The sequence below is a fragment of the Staurois parvus genome, unplaced genomic scaffold (genome assembly GCF_062004578.1).
Source record: "Staurois parvus isolate SC_StPar_1 unplaced genomic scaffold, SC_StPar_1.0 ptg000087l, whole genome shotgun sequence".
In the NCBI taxonomy this organism is placed as follows: domain Eukaryota; kingdom Metazoa; phylum Chordata; class Amphibia; order Anura; family Ranidae; genus Staurois; species Staurois parvus.
In genome coordinates this window covers 6,425,009-6,448,735 of record NW_028317883.1, presented here as the reverse complement: position 1 = coordinate 6,448,735, position 23,727 = coordinate 6,425,009, and the positions used below count along the sequence as shown (strand labels likewise).

General features: G+C 38.6%; 1 protein-coding gene across 7 annotated transcripts in view; it reads right to left on the bottom strand.

The window, feature by feature from the left end:
* Window positions 1–2,351: 2,351 nt before the first annotated feature.
* Window positions 2,352–23,727, bottom strand: part of CADM1 (cell adhesion molecule 1) — a 535,014-nt gene continuing 513,638 nt past the window's right edge. For all 7 annotated transcript variants that reach the window (XM_089670164.1, XM_089670158.1, XM_089670161.1 and 4 more), the window contains 2 exons: window positions 21,142–21,270; window positions 2,352–9,697 (listed from right to left, as the gene is read on the bottom strand). In XM_089670164.1, the coding sequence (XP_089526290.1) occupies window positions 9,579–9,697; window positions 21,142–21,270 (248 nt within the window). In that variant the 3' untranslated portion in view covers window positions 2,352–9,578. The remainder of the gene's footprint in view (window positions 9,698–21,141; window positions 21,271–23,727) is intronic.

The window sequence follows — 23,727 nt, the reverse complement described above, 5'->3', positions numbered from 1 at the left end:
ATGCAGAAATATAGTTATTTAAAAAAAAAATTACATAGTTAACACTTGTTGACAATTCTAACTAAACATAGATATTGCTTTTTATCTGCAGGAACTCATTTGTAGCCTTCTGATCCAATATAACGTCCCAGCAAAAATTCCCTGAACACCCCCTCAAAAAAAAAAAACAACAAATCCAGTACTAATGAGCACGTTCACCCCCCTCAGCATAAATTCTCTATGCAAGCCAAAATTCTCTTCAAACAAAAATGCCCCTCCTCCCAGCACAATTCCCCCCTTCCAGAACAAATATTTGCTTTCCACTACCACCTCCCAGCTGAAATTCCCTCCTAGCACAAATATTCACCCCTCCCCCCCAAAGAAAAATCACCCCTCCCTAGAACACATCCTAGTACAAATCCTCTGTCCTCCAAATCCCCCTTCCCAGCACAAACCTTCACCCCAAATCCCCCTCCTAGCACGACCCCCTCCCCCCCTTCAAAATGAGCACAGGACACAGCAGCATTGTCAGTCTGGGGGGTATGGGAGTGTTATATGTATTGCCAGATTTGAATACAATAACAAACTGAAGCCATACTCCAGCTAATACTTTATAATCAGTTACAGCACATTTTTTCCCCTGTTGGGATGAAGGTTTTACATTAATCACTCCTGTCAGTTGTAAATGGATTGTTTCATACATGTGAACTGATACGTTCTGCTGGAGAGCTTGAACTTCTGAAAAACAGCAGGCTGAATCACCAGATAAAAATAAAGAAAAGGCTAAAAAAAGGAAATGAATTCAGACATTACATCTAAGAGTTGTTAAGCTGCAAAATAAAAATGTTTGCTTTAATCTGGGCTCATTCCCTAAAGCATTGCCTGAGCAAAAGCTGGTGTTCATAGCCCAAGGCCCCCCAATTTTTCTGTGAGTTTCCTAGTGTCTCTGACTTTCTGAGAGAATCTGAATGACCCAGCATTCCTGACTTATCAAGAGCTTTCAAGTGACCCCAAGAATCCTAGTTTCCTAGTGTCCACGACTTTCTCAGATATTCCAAGTGATCCTCAAGATTCCTAGTTCCATAATATTGAGACTGAGAGATTCTAAGTGACCTTGAGATTCCAAGCTTCCTAATGCTCCAATAGCTGGAGCTCCTTTGTTTCCATAGACTTGACAAATGTCTTAGAAAATGATCTTCATAACCCCAGTATTTCCCCCCTCAGTCTATCCCTATTGTATTATCTGACCATTCCAGTGTGCTTGAACCTCTGCCAACTGCCTGCCTTCCTGTACCTCCGTGATCCCCTGTGCGTTCCAGCTTACCATTGTTACCAGCACCTGTGCACGCCTAGTCTGATTCCGTGTCTCCCTAGGTGCTCCACGTTTGCTTCCTGCTCTGTGTCTCTGTGAATCTTTGCATGCTGCTAGTGATTCCTGTGTGTCTCTGCGCACTACTATCCACTCCCAGTGATCCTGTGTCTCTATGCACTACAATCTGTTCCTAGCGTCTCCATTTCTGTGCACTCCTGTCAGCTTGGGCTGTGCTATTTATTGACCTGTGATCCCAGCGTCTTACCGCTACAAGGAACTCTTACCTGCATGTCAGTCCTCAGTTCCCAGTATCTTCATGTTCCCAGTCAAAGGGCTGCAAACTGGGAATCATTTGCAACAAAAATCATCTTCATCCTTAGGAGATCTATTGAAGACAAGGTGGCTTCCTTAGTTTCTGCGCCTCTGCCCTTCTAAGGTTTGTCAACTTTGCTGTATGTGCGGCTACACTGGGTGCTCCCCATTGGTACCAATGGTATCCTCCCTCTCCAAGACTTCTTTGTACACTTTAACAGTATGCGGTGTAGTTGCAGTCTCTGGGACCCCTGTGCATCTTCATGGTCCTCATACATATTGTCAACCCGGTGTTCCTGTAAGCAGTTTCCCACTGCTGTAGGATAACCCTCTGTTCCTGTCTGATCGCGAGTCCAGCACCCTGTGCTGCAAGAGACTTATTATACTCCAGGCTGTGTTGTAAGGTAACCCTGCACTGCTGCCTACTTGTAATCCCTTATGGTTTCTTTGAACCTGGTCAGTTGCAGCTCGCATGGTTGTGTTCCCAAAGTATCAGGTCATCAAAAGTGCATGTTGCACATAGGGTCCATTATCCCCAGCTATATGTGACAGATACAACTTACAGCTCTTTCAAGCCATGAGAAAAAAATGCAGCTGCTAGGACAGACAACATTCCCAGAATTGTTACCTTTTTAGCAGTTTTGCTATATTTAAAAGTATAGATGTATAATAAAATACTTTCTTAAATACCCTTGACAAGTTTAAGATCATTTTTAACATCAAAAGTCAGCATAGAACAATGACCAAATGAAATAATTTTATATTTTATTGTCATTTTCTTACAAAGTAATACTCAACAATACATTTCAAACAGTGTACCGTATATTAAAAAAATACAGAAATAATACAACTAAAAAGCCAAAAAAAAAACAAAATAAAATAAAAAAAAGGAATGAATATTTATCTATCCATAATGTGGTTGGTTTTGTTTTAATTTCCAATGTGGGGGCTAAGGTTTAGCAGCCTACCTGAGACAGAACAGACAAGGGTGGGAACACAGGGACCTGAGACAAGCAGAAGCAGTAAAACGGGCGCTCACAATGAACAAAACAAACTCCAGGAGCCGCCAGAAGGGGGAGCGTAAATACAAGAGCTTACACAGGAGAAAATATCTACTGCCAATAGACTACAAACTGCCCTAAAACCAGTCAGCATTAGGAATGTCCATTCTTCCACTCTTCTTCCTTCCCCTCACTCCCATGATAAATATCACGTTCCTGGAGAAAGCTTGGCAGTTCAACAGATGTTTTTTTTTTTATTTTATTTTGTAAAAACTCCAAATATTTAAGAATGGAAATCAGAAAAAGGTCTACCAAAATGAAATGCTGGTACAAAGACCCTGTGATACCTGCTATGGGAGAGGGGGAAGGATGGGGGATCAGACAGCCAAATAGTGGCACGACACAGACAGATAGCTATAAAAAAGTCCAGGTACATTATACTTAAGCAATACACTTCACAGAGAACAAGGAAAATAGCAAACAATAGTTTCATTACTTTCATGAAGTAATTATTCTTTATCAAAAGTCAACGTAAAACAGAACAAAAAAAAATGCCATTTTATTAATGGCCATAAAAAAAAAACGAAAAAAAAACAACTTAAGTCAATTGTGCCAAAAAATAAAAAAAATAAAAAATAGACTTTAGTCAATTGTTGCCCCAGGCACAGCTTCTTACATAGGGCAGTGCATTAATAGTTGTCTTACACAAGCAAGCATGGCTGCGAAACTGAACTTTTCACCCAAACAATTATGTTTACTAAAATAAAACAGATTTCAAGCATTGATATGTTTTTGACGTGGGTTTATGTATTAACAGCAATGCAGCTTTTTAAAAAGAAAAATTACATCCTTTATGTAACACTCTAAATGGCTATGGATGGGACAGAAAATAGTGTTTTGAGTGATTTTTTTAAACATTACAAAAAGAAGTATCATATATTAGTATCTTTTTGGTTTAAGGCAAACTCAGAATTAGTAGTGCAATGCACTTCACGCAGCACAACTTTGTGTGGTATGTGCCGAGAGTGCGAACCGCTAATGTAACTATTTTAAACAATCCTCTGGGCAGGTCTCAACTTACGTCAGCACGCAATATAGCCAGGGCTACTATTAAAAATTCAGTATTACCTTTCTGTTAGGGAGGGGTTGGTAAGCACTCATAACCCACTGACTGATAAGATTTCATTTTTTTCAGTTGGTTTATGTTCCCTGATAACAGCGATGAGGCACATCCCTGGCAAATGCAATCATTTTTCTACATAAAGCGCAAAGATATAATAGCACTTAAAAGGGAATACATAATAGTTTTTGGTCTATATATTAATTTTAAAAGCTCATACACTTATGTTCATGTTTTTTTTTATACAATTTTTAACTTTACATAAATTTACTGTAGAGTGCATCCATTACAGTCCCTCTTCAAAGAAATCTTTGTTTTCCACTAAGAAAGTCCAGCACTGCTTGTATGATTTCTGGTTGTCTGTGTAAACGTACTTTTAAGACAAGCCCATATCTGCTAGGAATGGAAGGGTTGTGCCTGTTATCTTGGTCAATATTTAGCACAATAGCTGCAGAATCATCCCTCACAGAACTGATCCTATTTTGTAGTGCTCCACCTACCTGCTGCAAGTGGCAAAGGTGAAGTATTTAATGCAATATTTCATATTCATTAACAAAAAATTTGATATATTAAAAAATCTTGGTACTGAACATAAGGAAAATCTATTAGAATAAAAAATATAGATTCCTTTTGAGTTATAGCCTGTGACATGACATACTGATTGAGGTTAAGACTTTCCAGAAAGAAAATCCGTTAGGAAGAATGAGTTTATGTTCCTAAAGTAAGTTAGAGCCCAAATGAAACTTAATTCTTTACTGTAACGCAGCCAGGCTGTATACACAGGATTAATGTTGGGGCTGTAAGTTTTTTTTTTTAAACAGGTGGGGAGATCTAATTTTTTACATTCTTACGTGACGCTGCAAGGCTTACAATACCCTGTGCTGTCAACAATTAGGAGAGTTTGAGTTGCCTATGAACTTAAATCACAGGTCTTTTAACCCCTGATATAGCAAAGTGTAAAAATAAAAAAAAAAGCCCCTTATTTATTACTGTATATGCAGCCCAGCTACATTACAGTAAAAAAAAAACATTGGTTCAACTGAACTTTAAAGGATAAGTTCACCTTTTAATAAAAATAATAAATGCACATTTTGTTTTCGCAGGTAAAAAAAAAGTGCATTTATTATTTATTTTTTGGAAAGCATTGCATCAGCGATCACTGGTGCCATGCAGGGCTCCTGCAGACTGTCAGTGTAATCTATCTGTCCATACATCTTATGGGTAGGCAGTTTTACACTGACAGGAAGATTCAATGAACTACCACAAAGCTGTGGTAGTTTATTGGGAACTACAAGCCGATATCCGCAAAGGATGCCGGTACCTGTAGTTCATTCATTCACATAACTGTGTGAATGAATGATGTGGTCATGTGCGTGGAGCCCTATGCAGCCATGCTATTTTCAATAAGTGACAGCTGGTACGGGGAACTTCATACAAAGGGCTTGAATCACTGAGCCACTACAGCAGCGGAAACATGTCACATATTATACTCTAAAAACGTGTGGAACATGTAACATGTTCCCGAAGGTAAACTTATTCTTTAAAAAGGCCTTCTCTTTGTGATCTTTGTTCCTACATTAATGTGTATAATAAGAAAGAATGTCACTGAAAGATATAAAATATTGCAGCACAGGACAAAAGAATAGGCTTGTAGGTTAGCCAATCTTATACCTGTAGACCAGCAACACAAATATAGCTACTGGAAGGTTTATTTTATTTTTTTAATATGTGTATTGATGTCAATCATTAATACTACTGTGAAATCCTAAAAGAGATTGTAATATACTGCTAAAAATGAACTACAATAATGTGCCAGTTTTGCCTTCCAGCTCATACTACTATATGGCCTGTAAAGCTGACTCAAGTGTGATCGCCTAGAAACTTGCAGAATTTTGCTCTGAAATAAAGTACATGTTTTATCTCAGCTACGTTTCTGACCCATCCATAGGCATCTGTTAATCAGAATTAAAAAAAAGGGAATATTTTTTCATATATATATATACAAACAGCTCACAGCACCAGCAGATATATACTGTATCACTTTCTCATAAAACCCATCTTGAGATGCTTCCAATTATTAACAATTTTCAGTAACCCCCACCCCTTTCAATTTCAAAATAAAAATATAAAAAAATACATAAGCAATCCCTAGATAAATAAACTTTTAAATTCACAGACATCTATATGCTCTCAATCTAATTTTTTTTTAGCACAAATAACTGGCAATGTTTAAAAACTGACCCACAAGGGAAACATCGAAAAGGTAGTGATCGTTGTGTGGCAGATTTCCTACAGAAACAATCTACACTAATCAGGATTTTAATTTTAGAACTTGGGCTAATAATGCAAGATGTATTTTAATATTTTACAAAATAAAAGCTAGCTTCACCCAAGACTCCAAATCAATATTGGGTGGGACCACTGCGACCCCAAAACAAACACCCACTGGGTAATTTAGCTTGAAACTGATCTAAACCCAAAAACAAAAATATATTTACAGAAGCTTAGCAGTCGTTAGATGTAGTGGCTGCATTCGTTTTCTTTGACTTCTTCCCTTTATTTTCACATGGTAATCCTTTGAACACACTTTCTGTCCTTTTGTGCCTATAGCTCAATTTTTCATCCTATCTATGAAGGGGGTCATGGCCGTCACACTGGCTGGACTTAAAACAGGTCTGCTTTTTTTCACATTAAATTTTAGAATGATGTAGCAGTTTATGCAATAAAATAAGGGTCTTTGTGCTTTCTTTTACTTTTGCTAAAAAAGTGGCAAGGACACTGCGTTTCTGGGAAGAACCATAGTCATTTTCTAATCTTATGGAACATGTTCTTAATCTGGAATGTGAAAATGAAAGCAGTCACCACATCTAAGGACTGGAAAGCTGCAATATATTACATTTTTGTTTTTTTTGGTTGAGATGTGCTTTAATTCTTTCCTTAACATTTCTCAAGTATTGAAGAAAAACCAAAACATAAAACTGAAACAAGGCCCCACAGGGGCCTGATGTCACTAATGGAGGCCTACAGATAATTAAAGTGGTTGAAAAACCCTCACATATACCCACTATAGTGACTGGCCTCAGGTGATACACAGAGATGAAACTAATCCTCCTACATAGGTGGTACCTGTTTATCTGCCGCTATCTCTCCTCTACATCCATTTAGAGTAAAGAATTTGAACAGGTCTTGTCAGCTCTGAAAAGTAGGGGGCGGAGATCTGAATTCTCACAGTGCAGATTTCAGTAAGGACAGACCTGATTGGCGAGAAGGGATACACCACCTCCTCACTGCCCATGGAAAACATGCAAAGGATATCAGTCACAGGCTGTGTGTTGGAGCCTCTCCTCCCACATTACCTTTTTATCTCATGTCAAATCATCTCATATCAAAACCTTCCAGAAGTGGTTCATGCCGATACCAGAGGAATGAGGCATCAGAGTGAAATCACACTCAGGCATTTGGATAGAGGCAAGTACATGAAATACAAGGATATGCTTTCTTCTTATTTCATGTCGGAGGTTTACAACCACTTTAATCTATTTGCCTTAATGCCCCTGATCCCCAGGGCTTATACCCAATGCTGATTTTTTTTTCAGTGTTTAATGCAATTAGTTTTTGTAAATGTAATTATTTTTTTAAAGGAAAAAAAATTAAAAAAACATGCTTTGCTGTGAGCCCTTGTGCATTCTATACAGCACTGGAGACTATGGACATTGATGAGATATAGATATGGCATACTTGCCAACGGTTCAGAAATTCTGTGGATTCAGAAAGGGATATCTTTATTGAAAAAAAAAAAACTGTAAGTGTAGATCTGGACAGGACAAAGGTAGACCAGGAACACTTTCTTTTTAGTCCAAAATTCTGCTTTGGGAATGAAGGCATGAAAATGGCTCCTGTGATAAAACACACACACACACACACTAGCAGGTTAGCACAAAAACTACCTGCACAACTCTACCATGGAAAGGGGGACCTCAACCGTTAAACATTTTGTTCTACTCTCTTTCTTGGCATGTGCACAGCGGAAAACACAGAATCAGCTTGGCAGCCATCTCAAAATTACCCCTACATTTGATATTTTTAAGACAGAATATAGGTGCAGCTCTACTCAGCAATATACAGTGGGAGTGACAATAATGCAACGCACTTACCCTGCTAACACCTTCTATAGCAGCAATGACATTTCTCATTGTTTTACACTTGAACAACTTTTGACTGAACCCTCCAGACAACACAATAATATTACAGATTATATAACACACACTGCTCTTAGTAGAGTAACAAAGGATTGAATGCCTTTGCTTTACAGTAAGCGGAACTGCACCTTTAGTACCAATAATATCAAAACACATGGTATAAGGGTGCAATGGTCCCACTTGTACTGTAATTTGTTTTTAGTGGATAATGCATCACAGCCTTGTACAATGACATAGCACTGAGAGAGAGAAAGATTTAAAGGACAAAATAAAAATAGAAAAGGTTGAGAAAAAGAAATGTGTAATTATGAGTAACATTGTGGGGAGGTGACTGAAAGGGACCAGGAAGAGTAGAGGGAGGTAGAAAGTTTGGAGAAGACGCAGGATAGAAAATGAAAGGTCTGGAAATGAGTTGAAATTATGGATTTAAATGGAATTAATTAGAGCAGAATAAAGTTTTTTTTTCCATTTTCTCCCCTCCTCTTCCGCTTGTTCACTTGTGAATAGAAAGGCACATCCGCTTGTATTTCCGCCAACTGATCACTTTTTGGTGGGGTGGGGGAGATTGGTAGGAGCTTCCACACCCCTGAAACCTATTTGGTTCCAAAAGTCTCTCTTTTCCAAACCTCTAACATTGTTTACCTAGTGATAAAAGATTCACTTCCCAGAGAAGAGCAGGATATCTCCTCTGTATCACAAGCCCGACATCCAGAAGGGGGACACACAAAAGAAAACCACCAGGATACATATATGAAGATGTGACCATAGCAGAGTGAAACAGACAAGCAGGCATGACACAAGATGGACAGGAATTAAAGCATGCCCCTAGACTTTTGTGACATGAGAAGCACTACTAGAACAGCAGCTAAAATGAGCAAGAAGCTACAGAGTGGACAGTCCCTGATGAATGTGACATGAGGACACATATAATAATGCATAAGCAGGTGGTACTGGACTGATACAATGACTTATACACTAATAGGAAACCTTATGAGTGAGAAGCGGAGCAAGTAAGACAAGAGGAAATAGTACAAAACATCAGAAAGAAGGTTGAAAAAAAAAAAAGACCAAAAGGCAGTAAAATTACCATGAAAAGCAGATGACATGTGGAAGCAGCCCCAACAGGAAGTGAAATGAAATGGACAAATAAAAGCAACCTCAGAAGTGGCACAAGACAGAAAATAAAGAGGGCCAAAGAGGAAGTGACACAAAAAACAGTTGGGAAAACAAGAACTTCTCGGGAAAGTGAAATAAAAAACAAGCAAGGCACCAAATTGTCTGCAGATGATAACTATGCCTCTTCAGTGAAGGAGGAGCCTGGGTAACACTTTGACGAACATTGGCTTAATAAGCTCGAGATACAGTACCCTCCGACACTGAGGAGTCCAGAATCCATGTTTTACTAGCAACCCCCCACCCCTCAACAAAATTAAAACAAACATTTCAAGCTCCTGTTATTCCCATCAAAGGAAAGTGGCAAACAAAAGCAGAGTGTTGTGGGGCAATTACTTTATACCAGATGGGTACCCCGCTCCTCCATCCACTCCAAAATCAAATGATTTAATTAAAAAAAAAAAAGATGCAAGACGCTGGAAGGTCCTTCTCCCTTAGGGCGGTGAGTATGAGCAAAGCCCACACCCAATAACAAGGCCAGACTAGATAAAATATTCCTTCTTCTCTTCACAGTTGTTCTGACCACCTTCCGCATTGATGATTGCAGTGTCTGCGTCTGCTGCGTCGTCTGCACCTTTGGCTTCATGGGTGAAATATGTTCCTGTAGAAGAGTGAACCATTATTAACTAGTATAGTAACAGCTCCATTATTTACCATGTACAGTATATCACTTTGTGAAGGTTCAATAATAATGCTGTGGCAATGAGGTGCATTCGAGGTGGACCTAGCAGGCCAGTGAAATCTACCAATAATGCAAAAGAGCAAAGACACCTTCACACTTCTGCTTGCATGTTGTACAAGGCATTTACCAATCTTATCATTCCAGATGCCATTGATTTTCAAAAGGCACCCAAATGCATATTCATGGCCAAAAAATGCTCCTGCCTCCAAGGGCATCATGTGTTGTACTGGAAAAAAATAGAGCTAGTAGGGTATTTTGCCAGTTAATTCATCAAGGCTGAACTGTATACCAACTTTTACATCTCTAAAATAAAAATCACAATTGAAAGTGCTGGTGGAGTGCTAGACACTAGTGATGAGAATGATTCGCAGGCATGTAGTGAGGACAACTCTTTGTAAGCAGGTGAACCCAGCAGAGGTCATTGTAGCAGTATTGCAAAAAAAAAAAAAAAAGATGAACAAGAAGTGAAAGCGCTAATTAGGTTTATTAAGTCCAGTTTTTTTTTTTTTTTTTTTTTGTGAAAGTGAGAATCACAGGTGTAACCAACACATTTTGTTCATCAGGGCTTGTAGTGGCAGAACAAAAAAAAATTGTGGGTTGCGGTCTGACTGGCTCCTTGAACAAACCTTCTTACCCATTATTAGATTATTTTTTGATCTCTTTCACCACATTTTAGTGTGCTACAGAGTCTTTTAATTTACCACAAGTCCTGATGAAGCGGAACTGGTAAGCCCACAAAATGTGTTGGTTACGTCTGTGATTCTCGCTTTCACAAATAAAAATGACCTAATTGACCGTCTTTTTTGGAAAAAATAAAATCATAGCTGCTTTTATTAGGTTAATTTAAAGCAGCTGTAAAGTCACATTTTTTATTAAAATAAAAAAGAAGTTATACTTACCTGTTTTTGGCAATGGAATTGCACACAGCAGCCCCTTACCTCCCCTTCTGGAGTCCCCCACCGGTGCTCTCCACTCCTCCTTTCCTGCATGTACTCCCATAGCAAGCCACATCCTATGAGGGCAAACCTGCAGGCACGCTCCCGAGTTGGACTGTGCGCATCCACAGACACAAACAATGCAGCTAGGCCATGCCCCGGCTGCCTTTTCACAAGATTTGACTGCCAGCAGCAGGGACAAATGGCTGCATGACATGAATGCTTGTATGGATTGTGTCCTCCTGATGGTGCTGTGAGGCTGCACTATACATAACTGGCAAATGCAATGATTTCAAATTATGTTTGGGTGGTTTCCATGATCATTTTTATCTGTACACATAGAAATTCCCAGAGATGCATAGAAGGCAACAAGTAGAATTCATTAAAAACCAGGGAAGTTAGTAAGTTATCACTTACTATCACAAGTAAGGAGGAGGAATAAAAGGTAACTCTACATTTAAATAATAGAATGAACAATGCACAGTAAACATCATGGGTGGAAAAATGTGAAAAAAAGGAAGAAAAAAATCCCATCTACATCTTTAAAGTTCAATTAAAATCCAAAGACCTTGAGGGTTTAATGAAATAGGATAAGTACAGATAACAGCCCAACAAGTGCTATTAACCCTCTTTTAATTTGATGGTTTCCACTACATTAACCAACTTCTAATCAACCCCTTTTTACAGACTAAGGTCTAAAATAGTTCCTAATAGAATTAATAAAGCATATGGCCTTCCAGCTGTCATTTTCCCTTGAGAAATAATTGGTCTAGGCAGTATGAAAACTTGTCTTAAAATTCATCAGACATATCCTATATAGATAATGGTAATAAAAGGCAGCGGTTTTGTGGGTGCTAATGGGACATGTGGGATATAATTGCTATGTGCTGACTGGGGAGAAGATGCAAGGAGCTTGCAAGTGCTGGTTAGGTGATGCTCTTAATAATAGCAAGGCCCAGGCACTGTGGTCTTGAGGTTTCCAATTGAGCACAGAATATATTAGTGGTAATGACCCTTACCAAGGATAGGAGTGCTGGGGCCAAAATTGTTTATGGTTTCAGGGCTTCTTGTTCTGGCCAGGTGCTACAGGTGTTCATCTGTGAAGAGGCTGAGGGTTGTGGAAGCTAACCAGGCAAAAGGGGTGCCTGATAGGAAGTCCAACATTAATGCATGGGTACTGAAAGCGTTAATGACTGAGAAATGGTATACGAGTAGGAAGAGGGGGGCATGGGTCTGTGTTACATAGGGTTGTGGTTGCAGACAGAAGTACAAGTGATGAGGTCTTTCTCCAGTAACAAGTGAATGGAGGGACACAAACAGTTCCTACATTCTAAGATTTGCTGTTCCATGGAGGATACAAATACATATTGTATACAATATGGGAATTCAATAACAAATAACACTAAATGGCAGGGAATATGGCATGAAAAACTAGATATAAAGGGGAATAAAGATCACCAAAAACCACTAGACACCAGAGACTAACAGCATGTCATCCACCAATTACAGAGGATGGGAGATCCTCTCATCAGCTAATTACAGTAGATGATAATGGGAAGGAAATACCTAAACCAAGTCTTAATATCAGGACAGGAAAAATGCCAACAGTATCTTATTCTTATTCAATGACTCAACCGGGGAGTCACATACAGCCAATTTACCTTCATGTGAATGTGTCTTTATATATTGTTAAACTCTATACATTATGTGATGATAAATTATTACTACTGTGTTTTAGTTTCGGTGTCAGGCTGGAATTATAGGCAAAGAAACCATTTGATGGTTAATTAACTGAAATCTATGAGAGTCCAGTTAAGTTAGGATAAACCAATTCTATGTGGCCACGATACCCAAAAGAGTAAAAAAGGAAGCTACATTTCCTTTTCTCAAATCTAATAGTATTGTATACATCACCTGTACAGTCTAACCTTTGGTCCATACCAGATCTTTTGCCAAATCATATATCTCTTATCTGATTCCTCTTGTATTGAATTGTATTGTAACTGTACTGTCAGCCCTTATGCTTCAAAGTGCTGAACAATATGTTGGCACTATAAAAATCCTATATAATAACAAACATAATATGTATGCTGCATATTTACATCACAGAATCTAGTAATGGTCTCAATCTAAAGTATAAATACTGTAAAAAAAAAAAAACAAAACTCTAAGGGATGGTTCTCATCAAACAGAATATCTGCATGCACGTTTTTATGTTTTCTGGTGCGTTCCCCCCCCTTTTTTTCCCTTCATCTCAATTAAGGACATGTGCATTCCAGTGCTTTTGTGATGTATTCCAGTGCATTTTAGTCTCTTTTTGATGTGTTTTTGCTGAACACAAATTAAACCTCCATGTAAAACAAGAAAAAGCCCCAAAAAGTTTCCAATTTACCTACTAGTACACTATATACATACAGTGGGGAAAATAATTATTTGATTCCCTGCAGATTTTGTAAGTTTGCCCACTTACAAAGAAATGAAGGGTCTATAATGTTTATCATAGGTGTATTTTTTAACAATAGAGACAGGATATCAACCAAAAATCCAGAAAAAAAAAAACATGACACAAATGTTATAAATTAAGTTGCAGTTCAGTGAGCAAAATAGGTATTTGATCCCCAAGCAAAACATGACTCAGTACTTGGTGGAGAAACCCTTGTTGGCAAGCACAGAGGTAAGATGTTTCTTGTAGTTGGTTACCAGGTTTGTACACATCTCAGGAGGGATTTTGGTCTGCTCTTCTTTACAGATCTTCTCTAAATCTTTAGGGTTTCTTGGCTGTCACTTGGCAACTCAAAGTTTCAGCTCCCTCCATAAATTTTCTATAAGATTAAGGAGACTGGCAAGGCCACAGCATGATCTAAATGTGCATTTTCTTGAGCCATTCCTTTGTTGCCTTGGCAGTATGTTTTGGGTCATGGTCATGCTGGAAGACTCACCTTCAGTGTTTTGGCTGAGGGAAGAAAGTTCTCATCCAAGATTTTACAATATATGGCCCCGTCCATTAGCCCCTCAATGTGGCAAAGTCAGCCTGTACCTTTAGCAGAGAAACAGCCCCAAAGCATACTGTTTTTACCTCCGTGCGTGACTGTAGAGATGGTGTTCTTAGGGACACAGGGGTCAATTCACTAAGAGTTGAATAACGACTGAAAAAATGCCGTAAAAGAATGCATAAGGTAAATTTTTTGCAAATGTGCAATTCACTAAGAATTTTGTGGTAAATAACTCTTGCAGTAAAATATCTGTATTGCAGTAAATACCACATATTTTCATGCGGTAATCTAGCACATGGTAACTGGTTGTTAAGGAAGCCAGTCGCGGCATCTTAACAATGGATAACTCATCAGCTGTCAGCGGGTGGTATGGATTTTAAGGGAAACCTCACACCAAAATAAAAAAAAAGGCCCTTAGATCTTGTATGCATTTTGGGTTAAGCCCACCCCCTTCCCCCCCCCCAAAAAAATGGCATGCAGTTCCCTTCACAATCCTAAGGGAATTTGGGTCTGGCAAGGATCTAGGGGACCCCGCGACGTTTTCAATTTTTTTTTGCCGTGGATTCCCCTTTATATCCATGCCAGACCGCTTGAGGTTGGGGGGGAGACCGCTGCATCTGAAAAAATACCGCATGTGATACCGCCAGCAAAACCCTGGTGTTAAATATTGCATTTTTTTTTTTAGTTTCTATTGTGTGTGTGAATTGGACTTAACAGCTTACCGCATGTTTTTTTACTGCAGAAAAGTTTTTCTTTTTCTGCGAATTGGACATGTTATACCATGCAATCATTTATGCAAATGAGTCATGTGACAGTGTTGTCGCATGTGGTGACCTTTAGTGAATTGACCCCATAGTCAACATTTTTCTTCATCCAAACACAGTGTGTTGAGTTAATGCCAAAGAGCTCAATTTTGGTCTCATCTGACCACAGCACTTTCTCCCAATCTTTCTCTGAATCATTTAGATGTTCATTAGCATACTTCAGATGGGCCTGTTCTGGACTGACCCCTCACTTTTTTCATGATCATCCTTACTCCATGAGGCGAAATGTTGCTTGGAGCTCCAGACCAAGGGTGATTTATGGTTATTTTATATTTCTTCCATTTGCAACTAATCGCTCCAACAGTTGTCTCCTTCTCACCAATCTTTTTGCTGATGGTCTTGTAGCCATTCCAGCCTTGTGCAGGTCTACAATCTTGTCCCTGATGGCCTTTGACAGCTCTTTGGTCTTGCCCATGATGGTGAGGAAGAATGAGATTCTGTGTCTTTTATACACATAGCGAGTTGTCATTAGGAGCACCTTCATAAATCGACAGGACTAATCTGTGAACTATATAAGCACAGAGCCAGTCTGTGGAAGCCAGAATTATTGTTGGTTGGTAGGGGATCAAATACTTATTTTACTCACTGAACTGCAATTCAATTTATAACATTTGTATTATGTGTTTTTTCTAGATTTTTTGTTGATATTCTGTCTCTATCATTTAAAATACGCCTATGATTATAGACCCTTCGTTTCTTTGTAAGTGGGCAAACTTACAAAATCTAAAAGGAATCAAATAATTGTTCTCCCCACTGTATATTATACACAGAAGTGAACATCACAACTGTGTTTCCACCCTTATCAGCAGATTTTACTGTGACTAAATCACAGCCGTCTTGCACCATCAAACAGACTAGAAAAAATGTGGAAATAAATTAATGTCTTTGCTTTGCCAAGGGCTTTATGTGGAAAAAAAAAAGGTATGCATAGATCCATCAAGGTAGGATGCAGGATTGAAAAAGATCTTTTTCCAAAGGGAAGAAACCAATATTTTAATTTTGGTTACCATTCTACCCATATCTCTCTAAATTAGTGAAGCCTTTTATGCTTCAAAACACAGAGAATATAATTAGAGCAAAAGTTCAAAACCTCTTTCCAAGATGTATCCAAGAAAATGGAAAACCCTACAGCAATCTCCACATATGGTCAGTGTTATTAGTTATCATTACTGAAATTCAATTAATTGCTTATAAAGATGAAGGAAGGGGAAAGAAAAATTTATTTTGAAAGTGTGCAGAGCCACAATTTTGCAGTTTGACATCTATACACCTCCAGTACCTTCACTTACTATACTGTGTTTGTAAGTAACCAGCTTTACAGTTCTGAATCTGGTTTACCTAACATTTGGGCAGCACAGTAGCTAAATGGTTAGCACTTCCGCCTGGCAGTACTAGGGTCGTTGGTTCGAATCCCAGCCACGGCACCTCCTGCCTGGAGTTTGCATGTTCTCCCTGTGCCTGCGTGGGTTTCCTCCGGGTACTCCGGTTTCCTCCCACACTCCAAAGACATGCTGGTAGGTTAATTGGATCCTGTCTAAATTGGCCCTTGTATATGAATGTGAGTTAGGAAACCTTAGATTGTATGCCCCTTGAGGGTTAGGGATTGATGTGAATGTACAATATATATATGTGTAAAGCGCTGCGTAAATTGATGGCGCTTTATAAGTACCTGAAATAAATAAATAAGCTTGAAGCTGCAAGGGAGGAGCCTAGTGACATGACTTTCCGTACTGCAGAAACCAGAAGTGCGGCTGCAGGAGCCATTTTAGTAAAGGGAAAGCTTCTTTTTGTCTTTTATTCTGGGAGTGTGAAATCTTGACTTTAATAAAATATTTCATTTCTATACAGGGTTGCACTATAAATTATTAAGTATATTAACTTGTGAGCCACTGGAGTCAATAATTATTGTATTAGGTCGCTGGTTTCCTTGCTCACCCTCATATGATGTGTGCTAAATGGAAAATAATTAGTAAATGATTACCGCGCTCTAATACTATCATTCCAATGAAAAGTGCATATTAGGTGTAACAATTCAATAATGTGTTGTGTAAAAATAATGGAAACTCGTAAATTGCATCACCTTAAACGGGTTAAATTGTAATCACACAATATACCACCAAAAATGAAATACCCATATATAAATAAAGAAATATTAACAAATATAAAAAAAATATGAATCCAATTGTGATATATAATCAATGTAAATAAAAATATTAAAACATTTTTTTATTTATTTAGTCCAGTGTGCAAATAGTACAAAAGTTGTGAGTAAAGTTCAGCAGAGAATGTAGTTAACAATATACTCTCCTTCCAAGCAGCTTGTAGTTGTGTTGCTGGGATCCTGCAGCTTTGCAGCTTCTCTATGAGCCTATATAGGTGTAAGGGTTTCTCCCTCCTTGAACCACTCCTTACTCCAATTCTCTATATATCATTATTCTATTTAAAATGCGCTTGTAATACAATTAACCGCTGAATGCGATGAGGATCAGCCTCGTGGGTGTGTTGACACACACCGTCAGTACTCGCCGTGTTGATGGTCAGATGCGTGGTGACGTCACTGCCCCTGCCCAACGCGTTGCACCACAGGGAAAACGTAGTTTCTTCTGGGGGATGTAGTAAAAAAAGTTTACTACATCCCCCAGACGAAGCTACATTTTCCCTGTGGCGCAACGCGTTGGGGAGGGGCAGTGATGTCGTCTTCGACGTAGCTTCATCTGGGGGATGTAGTAAAAAATTTTTTTACTACATCCCCCAGACGAAGCTACATTTTCCCTGTGGCACAACGTGTTGGGGAGGGGCAGTGACGTCACCACGCATCTGACCATCAACACGGCGAGTACTGACGGTGTGTGTCAACACACCCACGTGGCTGATCCTCACCACATTCAGCGGTTAATTGTATTACAAGCGCATTTTAAATAGAATAATGATATATAGAGAATTGTAGTAAGCAGTGGTTCAAGGAGGGAGAAACCCTTACACGTATACAGGCTCATAGAGAAGCTGCAGGATCCCAGCAACACAACTGCAACAAAGCTGCTTGGAAGGAGAGCATATTGTTAACTACATTCTCTGCTGAACTTTACTCACAACTTTTGCACTATTTGCATACTGGACTAAATAAATTAAAATTTTTTAAAATATTTTTATTTATATTGATTATATATCACAATTGGATTCATATATTTTTTATTTTTTTTATATTTCTTTATTTACATATGGGTATTTCATTTTTGGTGGTATATTGTGTGATTACAATTTAACCCGTTAAAGGTGATGCAATTTACAAGTTGCAATTATTTTTACACAACACATTATTGAATTGGTACACCTAATATGCACTTTTCATTGGAATGATAGTATTAGAGCGCGGTAATCATTTACTAATTATTTTGCACTATAAATGATCCTTTCTCCCTTTCAGCTTATACTTATCTGGGTGGATACAGCAAAATATTGGACCCTTAAAGGGACAGGAGGAGTGAAGTAGCTGCTAGGAGGTGGAAGCTAATATACAGAGTTGGATGAACAGCATGCCTTTGTGAGCTATGATTATATGGGTCTAATGAGAAGGTGAGCGTGCATTGCACCTAGTGGTGACAAGGTATTGAGCACGTTTGGAGGTGTTGTTTAAGAATCTGCAGCATCTATAACAGAGGATACTTTGGTTGAATGAGCACAGTTTTAAACACACTTATGTGAGTGCATTTATTGAGGTTAAACACAGTTTAGTAATGATACAGTGTTGAACTATGAAATATATGTTTTTTATTTTTTGAGCGCATTTTCCACATCTCTGGAGTCATCAAGGAGAGTCCGAATGGAAGAGCTGGTTTGAAATAACACCACTGATTAACACAGCGCACTTGACCTATATTGATTTGTAGGTCTAATCACAAGGTGAGAAAGTTTTTCACTCAAAAGAGGGACAGCGTGTTTTTATTTTGTTTACACAGCACCTAATTTTGTGAAAGTGGACTATACACACTATTATGGACTTCTATAGTATCTATGGATAGACATATCAATCACTTGCTTATTTTTGCATTGAGAGATTTAAAGGGATAACGCACCACATGGTTGGAATTTACTCAGGTGCGTTAGAGTGCACAATATTAGTTGTTGCAGCAATCCTTGCCTTGAGATACAGTGGGGATCGAAAGTTTGGGCACCCCAGCTAAAAAGTTGTATTAATGTGCATAAAGAAGCCAAGGAAAGATGGAAAAATCTCCAAAAGGCATCAAATTACAGATTAGACATTCTTATACTATGTCAACAAAAGTTAGATTTTATTTCCATCATTTACACTTTCAAAATAACAGAAAACAAAAAAATGGCGTCTGCAAAAGTTTGGCCACCCTGCAGAGTTAATATCTTGTACTGCCCCCTTTGGCAAGTATCACAGCTTGTAAACGCTTTTTGTAGCCAGCCAAGAGTCTTTCAATTCTTGTTTGAGGTATCTTTGCCCATTCTTCCTTACAAAAGTCTTCCAGTTCTTTGAGATTTCTGGGCTGTCTGTCACGCACTGCTATTTTAAGGTCTATCCATAGATTTTCAATTATGTTGAGGTCAGGAGATTGTGAAGGCCATGGCAAAACCTTCAGTTTACGCCTCTTGATGTAATCCCCCGTGGATTTCGAGGTGTGTTTAGGATCATTATCCATTTGTAGAAGCCATCCTCTCTTTAACTTCAGCTTTCACAGATGGCATCAAGTTACCATCCAAAATTTGCTAAAATTTTATTGAATCCATTTTTCCTTCTACTCGTGAGATGTTCCCTGTGCCACTGGCTGCAACACAACCCCAAAGCATGATTGATCCAACCCCATGCTTAACAGTTGGACAGAGGTTCTTTTCATTAAATTCTGTGCCCCTTCTTCTCCAAACGTACCTTTGCTCATTCCGGCCAAAAAGTTCAATTTTAACCTCATCGGTCCACAGAACTTGTTTCCAAAATGCATCAGGCTTGTCTACATGTTCATTTGCAAAGTTCAAACGATGATTTTTGTGGTGAGGACGTAGAAGAGGTTTTCTTCTGATGACTCTTCCATGAAGACCATATTTGTACAAGTATCTCTTTATAGTGGAATAGTGTACCACAACTCCAGTGTCTGCCAGATCTTTCTGGAGGGATCGTGCAGTCAAACGTGGGTTTTGAATTGTTTTTCTCACAATCCTGCGAGCTGTTCTGTCTGATATTTTTCTTGGTCTTCCAGATCTTGCTTTAACTTCCACTGTTCCTGATGACTGCCATTTCTTAATTACATTCCGAACAGAGGATACTGACATCTGAAAACGCTTTGCTATCTTCTTATAGCCTTCTCCAGCTTTGTGAGCGTCAACTATTTTCAGTTTCAGTTTTCTAGAGAACTGCTTAGAAGAACCCATGGTGCTGATTGTTGGGGCAAGGTCAGATGAGTCTGGGCATTTAAAAACTTTGAGATTGACATCACCTGGTCTTCCCAGACGATGATTGAGAACAATCCATGACACTGGCAGGTCTCAGGTTTGCAAAGGGGGCAGTGCATGCTATAAATTCTGCAGGGTGCCCAAACTTTTGCAGACGCCATTTTTTTGTTTTCTGTTACTTTGAAAGTGTAAATGATGGAAATAAAATCTAACTTTTGTTGACATATTATAAGAATGTCTAATCTGTAATTTGATGCCTTTTGGAGATTTTTCCATCTTTCCTTGGCTTCTTTATGCACATTAATACAAATTTTTAGCTGGGGTGCCCAAACTTTCGATCCCCACTGTATATATATATATATATATATATATATATATATATATATAAAATTTAGATTTTGGGGATTTTAATATTTCCTTTATATCATTTCAAATTGAGGAACTGGGTGGGACTATAGCAGCACACTAAGCACTGTTACTTCTTTCAATATAGGATTGATTTTATTGACAGATCTATGTGCATAACCCAAATTCTTTGCATGTATATTAAAGAATTCTATTCTAATTCCTCATGCCTTCAACAGTCATCAAAAATGGTGCCTTTGTGTGTTTTCTGCCTTCTTTACAACTGTCTACTATCCATTGTGTAGGCAGATACAGACAAAACACATCTACGAGTGACTCCCAATGATCTTAGTGCTTTTGTTGACCAGAAAATGCAGAATGCATCTAATTCTTCAAACCACATTTGGTTTGCTTTTGAGATCAGATTGAGACACTCCTGAGATCATTAGGAGTTCATCAGGTGCATCTCACCAGTAGCTAACCCTCTTCTAACCTGTATGTGACCTCCTTTTAAGCTGCAACAAACAATTTTTAGCTGCTTTTGCATTCCGGGAGTGTCAGATTTCAAAACTCTGCTAAGATCTGTGGCTCCATCTGCTGGCCACCAGATAGAACCGCATTGCTCCAGAAATGTCTTAGATACTGAAGATACTTAAGAAGCTCTGCAGAAGAGTGAAGACAGACACCACCTTCTAGTGTTACTTATTGGTACATGTGTATTACCATGGCAGAGTAGCTTTAACGCAAGGTGGCCACCGAGGAAAATCATGATCTATAATTTTCAATCCCTGCTGCTCCAGTAGCAGCTCTCATACCCAGCAAAACTAAGAAGGAAAAAAAAACTAGAGGTTCCTTACCTTTATGTCGAGCAAAGTAACGACCCAGTATGATGAGAAGGCAAAGCATTGCAAAGACAACAACAGCAACCACACCCCCAATTACTGCGTGATCTACACCAAGGGGGCTCTCTTCACCTGCCCGCGTATCTGTCAAAGGAAAACAAGAGTTAAACTGCTGGAGCACAGAGACAATGTACAAGGGTGGACCATTACAGCAACATTAAAGAGGTCCAAAAGATATATTACTTAAGGTACCCATGAATAAAACTGATGATTGTTCCAGTGGAAATAAGACACCTCAGTGGGTTGTTTTTTTTTTACTAAAACATACAAATTCACTAGTCAGAGTGCATTAAAGTGTTACTAAACCCAGGACCCTTCATTCACCATATCTGGTCTTCCACAGTACACAGAACATGTAAATGCAATTATTTTAGTAAATATAAACTGCTAATTATCTTTTCTAATCAGCAGTATATAGTAGTCTTGTGACTTCTATCAGTGTCTGGCCAAGCACTGGTTAAAGCTTGTAGGAGGAGTTTTCATTCTCCTCCGACTGTCCTATGAGGCTGCATGACCCCTGACCCTTTGTCTGAACATTGGCCCTGTGATGATCACATGCACCCTCCCAAAGAAAAAAAAAAACTCTCACCAAACTGAGCATGTGTAGACTTGCCACTGCTGCTCTGTACTATCAGCAGATGGGTTGGGGACCATAAAAGAAGGGGAGTATCAAGAAGACAGAATCAAACAGCTTTTTAGTTCTTTTTTTTACACAATGCGGAGGATTAACCCCATTAGGTTCCACAGTGAGTAGAACAAGCATGTTTTGCTGCATATACCGGCTGATTTTACTGTTGTGGGTTTAGTAACACTTTAAGCTTGTTTTTACTATATGTGCAAAGATCAAAGAGAATACCACCACATTTGTTAGGCAAGTAGTATGTTACTACCACTGTCAAAAATTAATTTTCCTGTTTGCCCTTGCTCAGAAAGTCACATGGCCATGCTGGAAATGATTAAACTGTGCAATGATTTTGTCATTTTTATGTTGTAATAAAATCTACAGCATCATATTTTTAAAGAAAGCAAAATAGATAAGATTTTATCACAATGTATTTCAGGATGCCGATAGATATGGCCATTTTTAATGTTGCTTCAAATCTATATACTTTACCTTTGGTTTATGTAAAGTTAGTGAAGCGTATGTTGTGAATGGACAAATCAGGTTGTTCTACAGCATTAATATACTATATTAGAATTGGACTAGAATGCAAACATTTATTCTACCATAGAAAAATGCCATTGAAAATTATGGTTATCAATAAATTAGAGACACTGACTACAGTCACAGAAACAAATGATAAAGCTGAAACATCCACATTTGTAAAGCACACTTACAGCTACAGTAAACTAAGTAAAGACTTCAAGATTGTGCATCATTGAACCCAATTCCACAAACTGCACGTAAAATGACAATATTGCATTTAGGATGTATACAAAGAAAATAATAAAAAAAATTAAAAGCCTGCATTGCCCTTTGCAATCAATCAGGTATTTCCGTCTTTTGGTCTGTACTGATAAATACATTTGGGTTGATTACTATAAGGGACATAGAAATCAATGCCATCAAGATTTTTGTAAGCAGATAAGTAAACCTAAAACCTAGGTAATTCAACCTGAGCATATGTAGAATACACCCATACACAGAGGTTACAATCAGTAAAAATGTCACATTAGGATCCTCAGATATAAGCAGCTGAAGCTGCAAACCTGTAAGGTTGAGTTTGGGGCTCCCTCTCCTCATCGGAGTCTCCACAAAGGTTGCTAAGGCCACTAACAGAATCTCTGAAGATTAACCTTACAGGAAAAGTTGACATCTTAAAAAAAAAACAACAGCATGTGTCTCTGGATCAATGAAATTTCTGACAACCATTTTTTTTTAAAGTAACCTCTACCAGTTTTATTTGAATTGTAAGCAGGGAGGAAACTAGAACATATCCTCTTTCAAGAGGAATTTAATAAATGATGAAACCCAGAGGAATTTTAACAAGAATGTCAAGGATACACCTATTTTATAGAGGTAGGTTTACCTTTAACATAACTTTACCTAAACGCAGGGTTACAAATTTTCAGAATATCAGAGGCTAGGCAGCCCCTTCACCATTAAGTCATCTGCAGGCCTGGTAAAATCTTGCACATGCAGTGCATTGTGGATGTAAGTTGAGGTATGCCTTAGGGCCCTTTCACATGACTGAACAGATCCTCCTCTCTGTTTTTCAGGTGGACCCAACTGGATCACCCATTGTTCTCTATGGGCAGATGTAAACGGACATGTGTCCATTTACACCCACCTGCATCCAATCCTCTAAAAACAGACAGATGGGGGATCCATTCCCCATCTGTCTAGTGGATCAGGTTGGATGACAGTCGGATGTAAATGGACAGACGGTCCATTTACATCTGATTGCCCCATAGAAAACAGTGACTGTGTCTACTCTGAACAAGCGGAGAGGACATGGACCTGTCATCCACCTGTTCAGCAGGGATCAGTAGACATATCACGTGCTGAGCAGGCAGATCCGCTTGGTAAAGTCTGCCAAT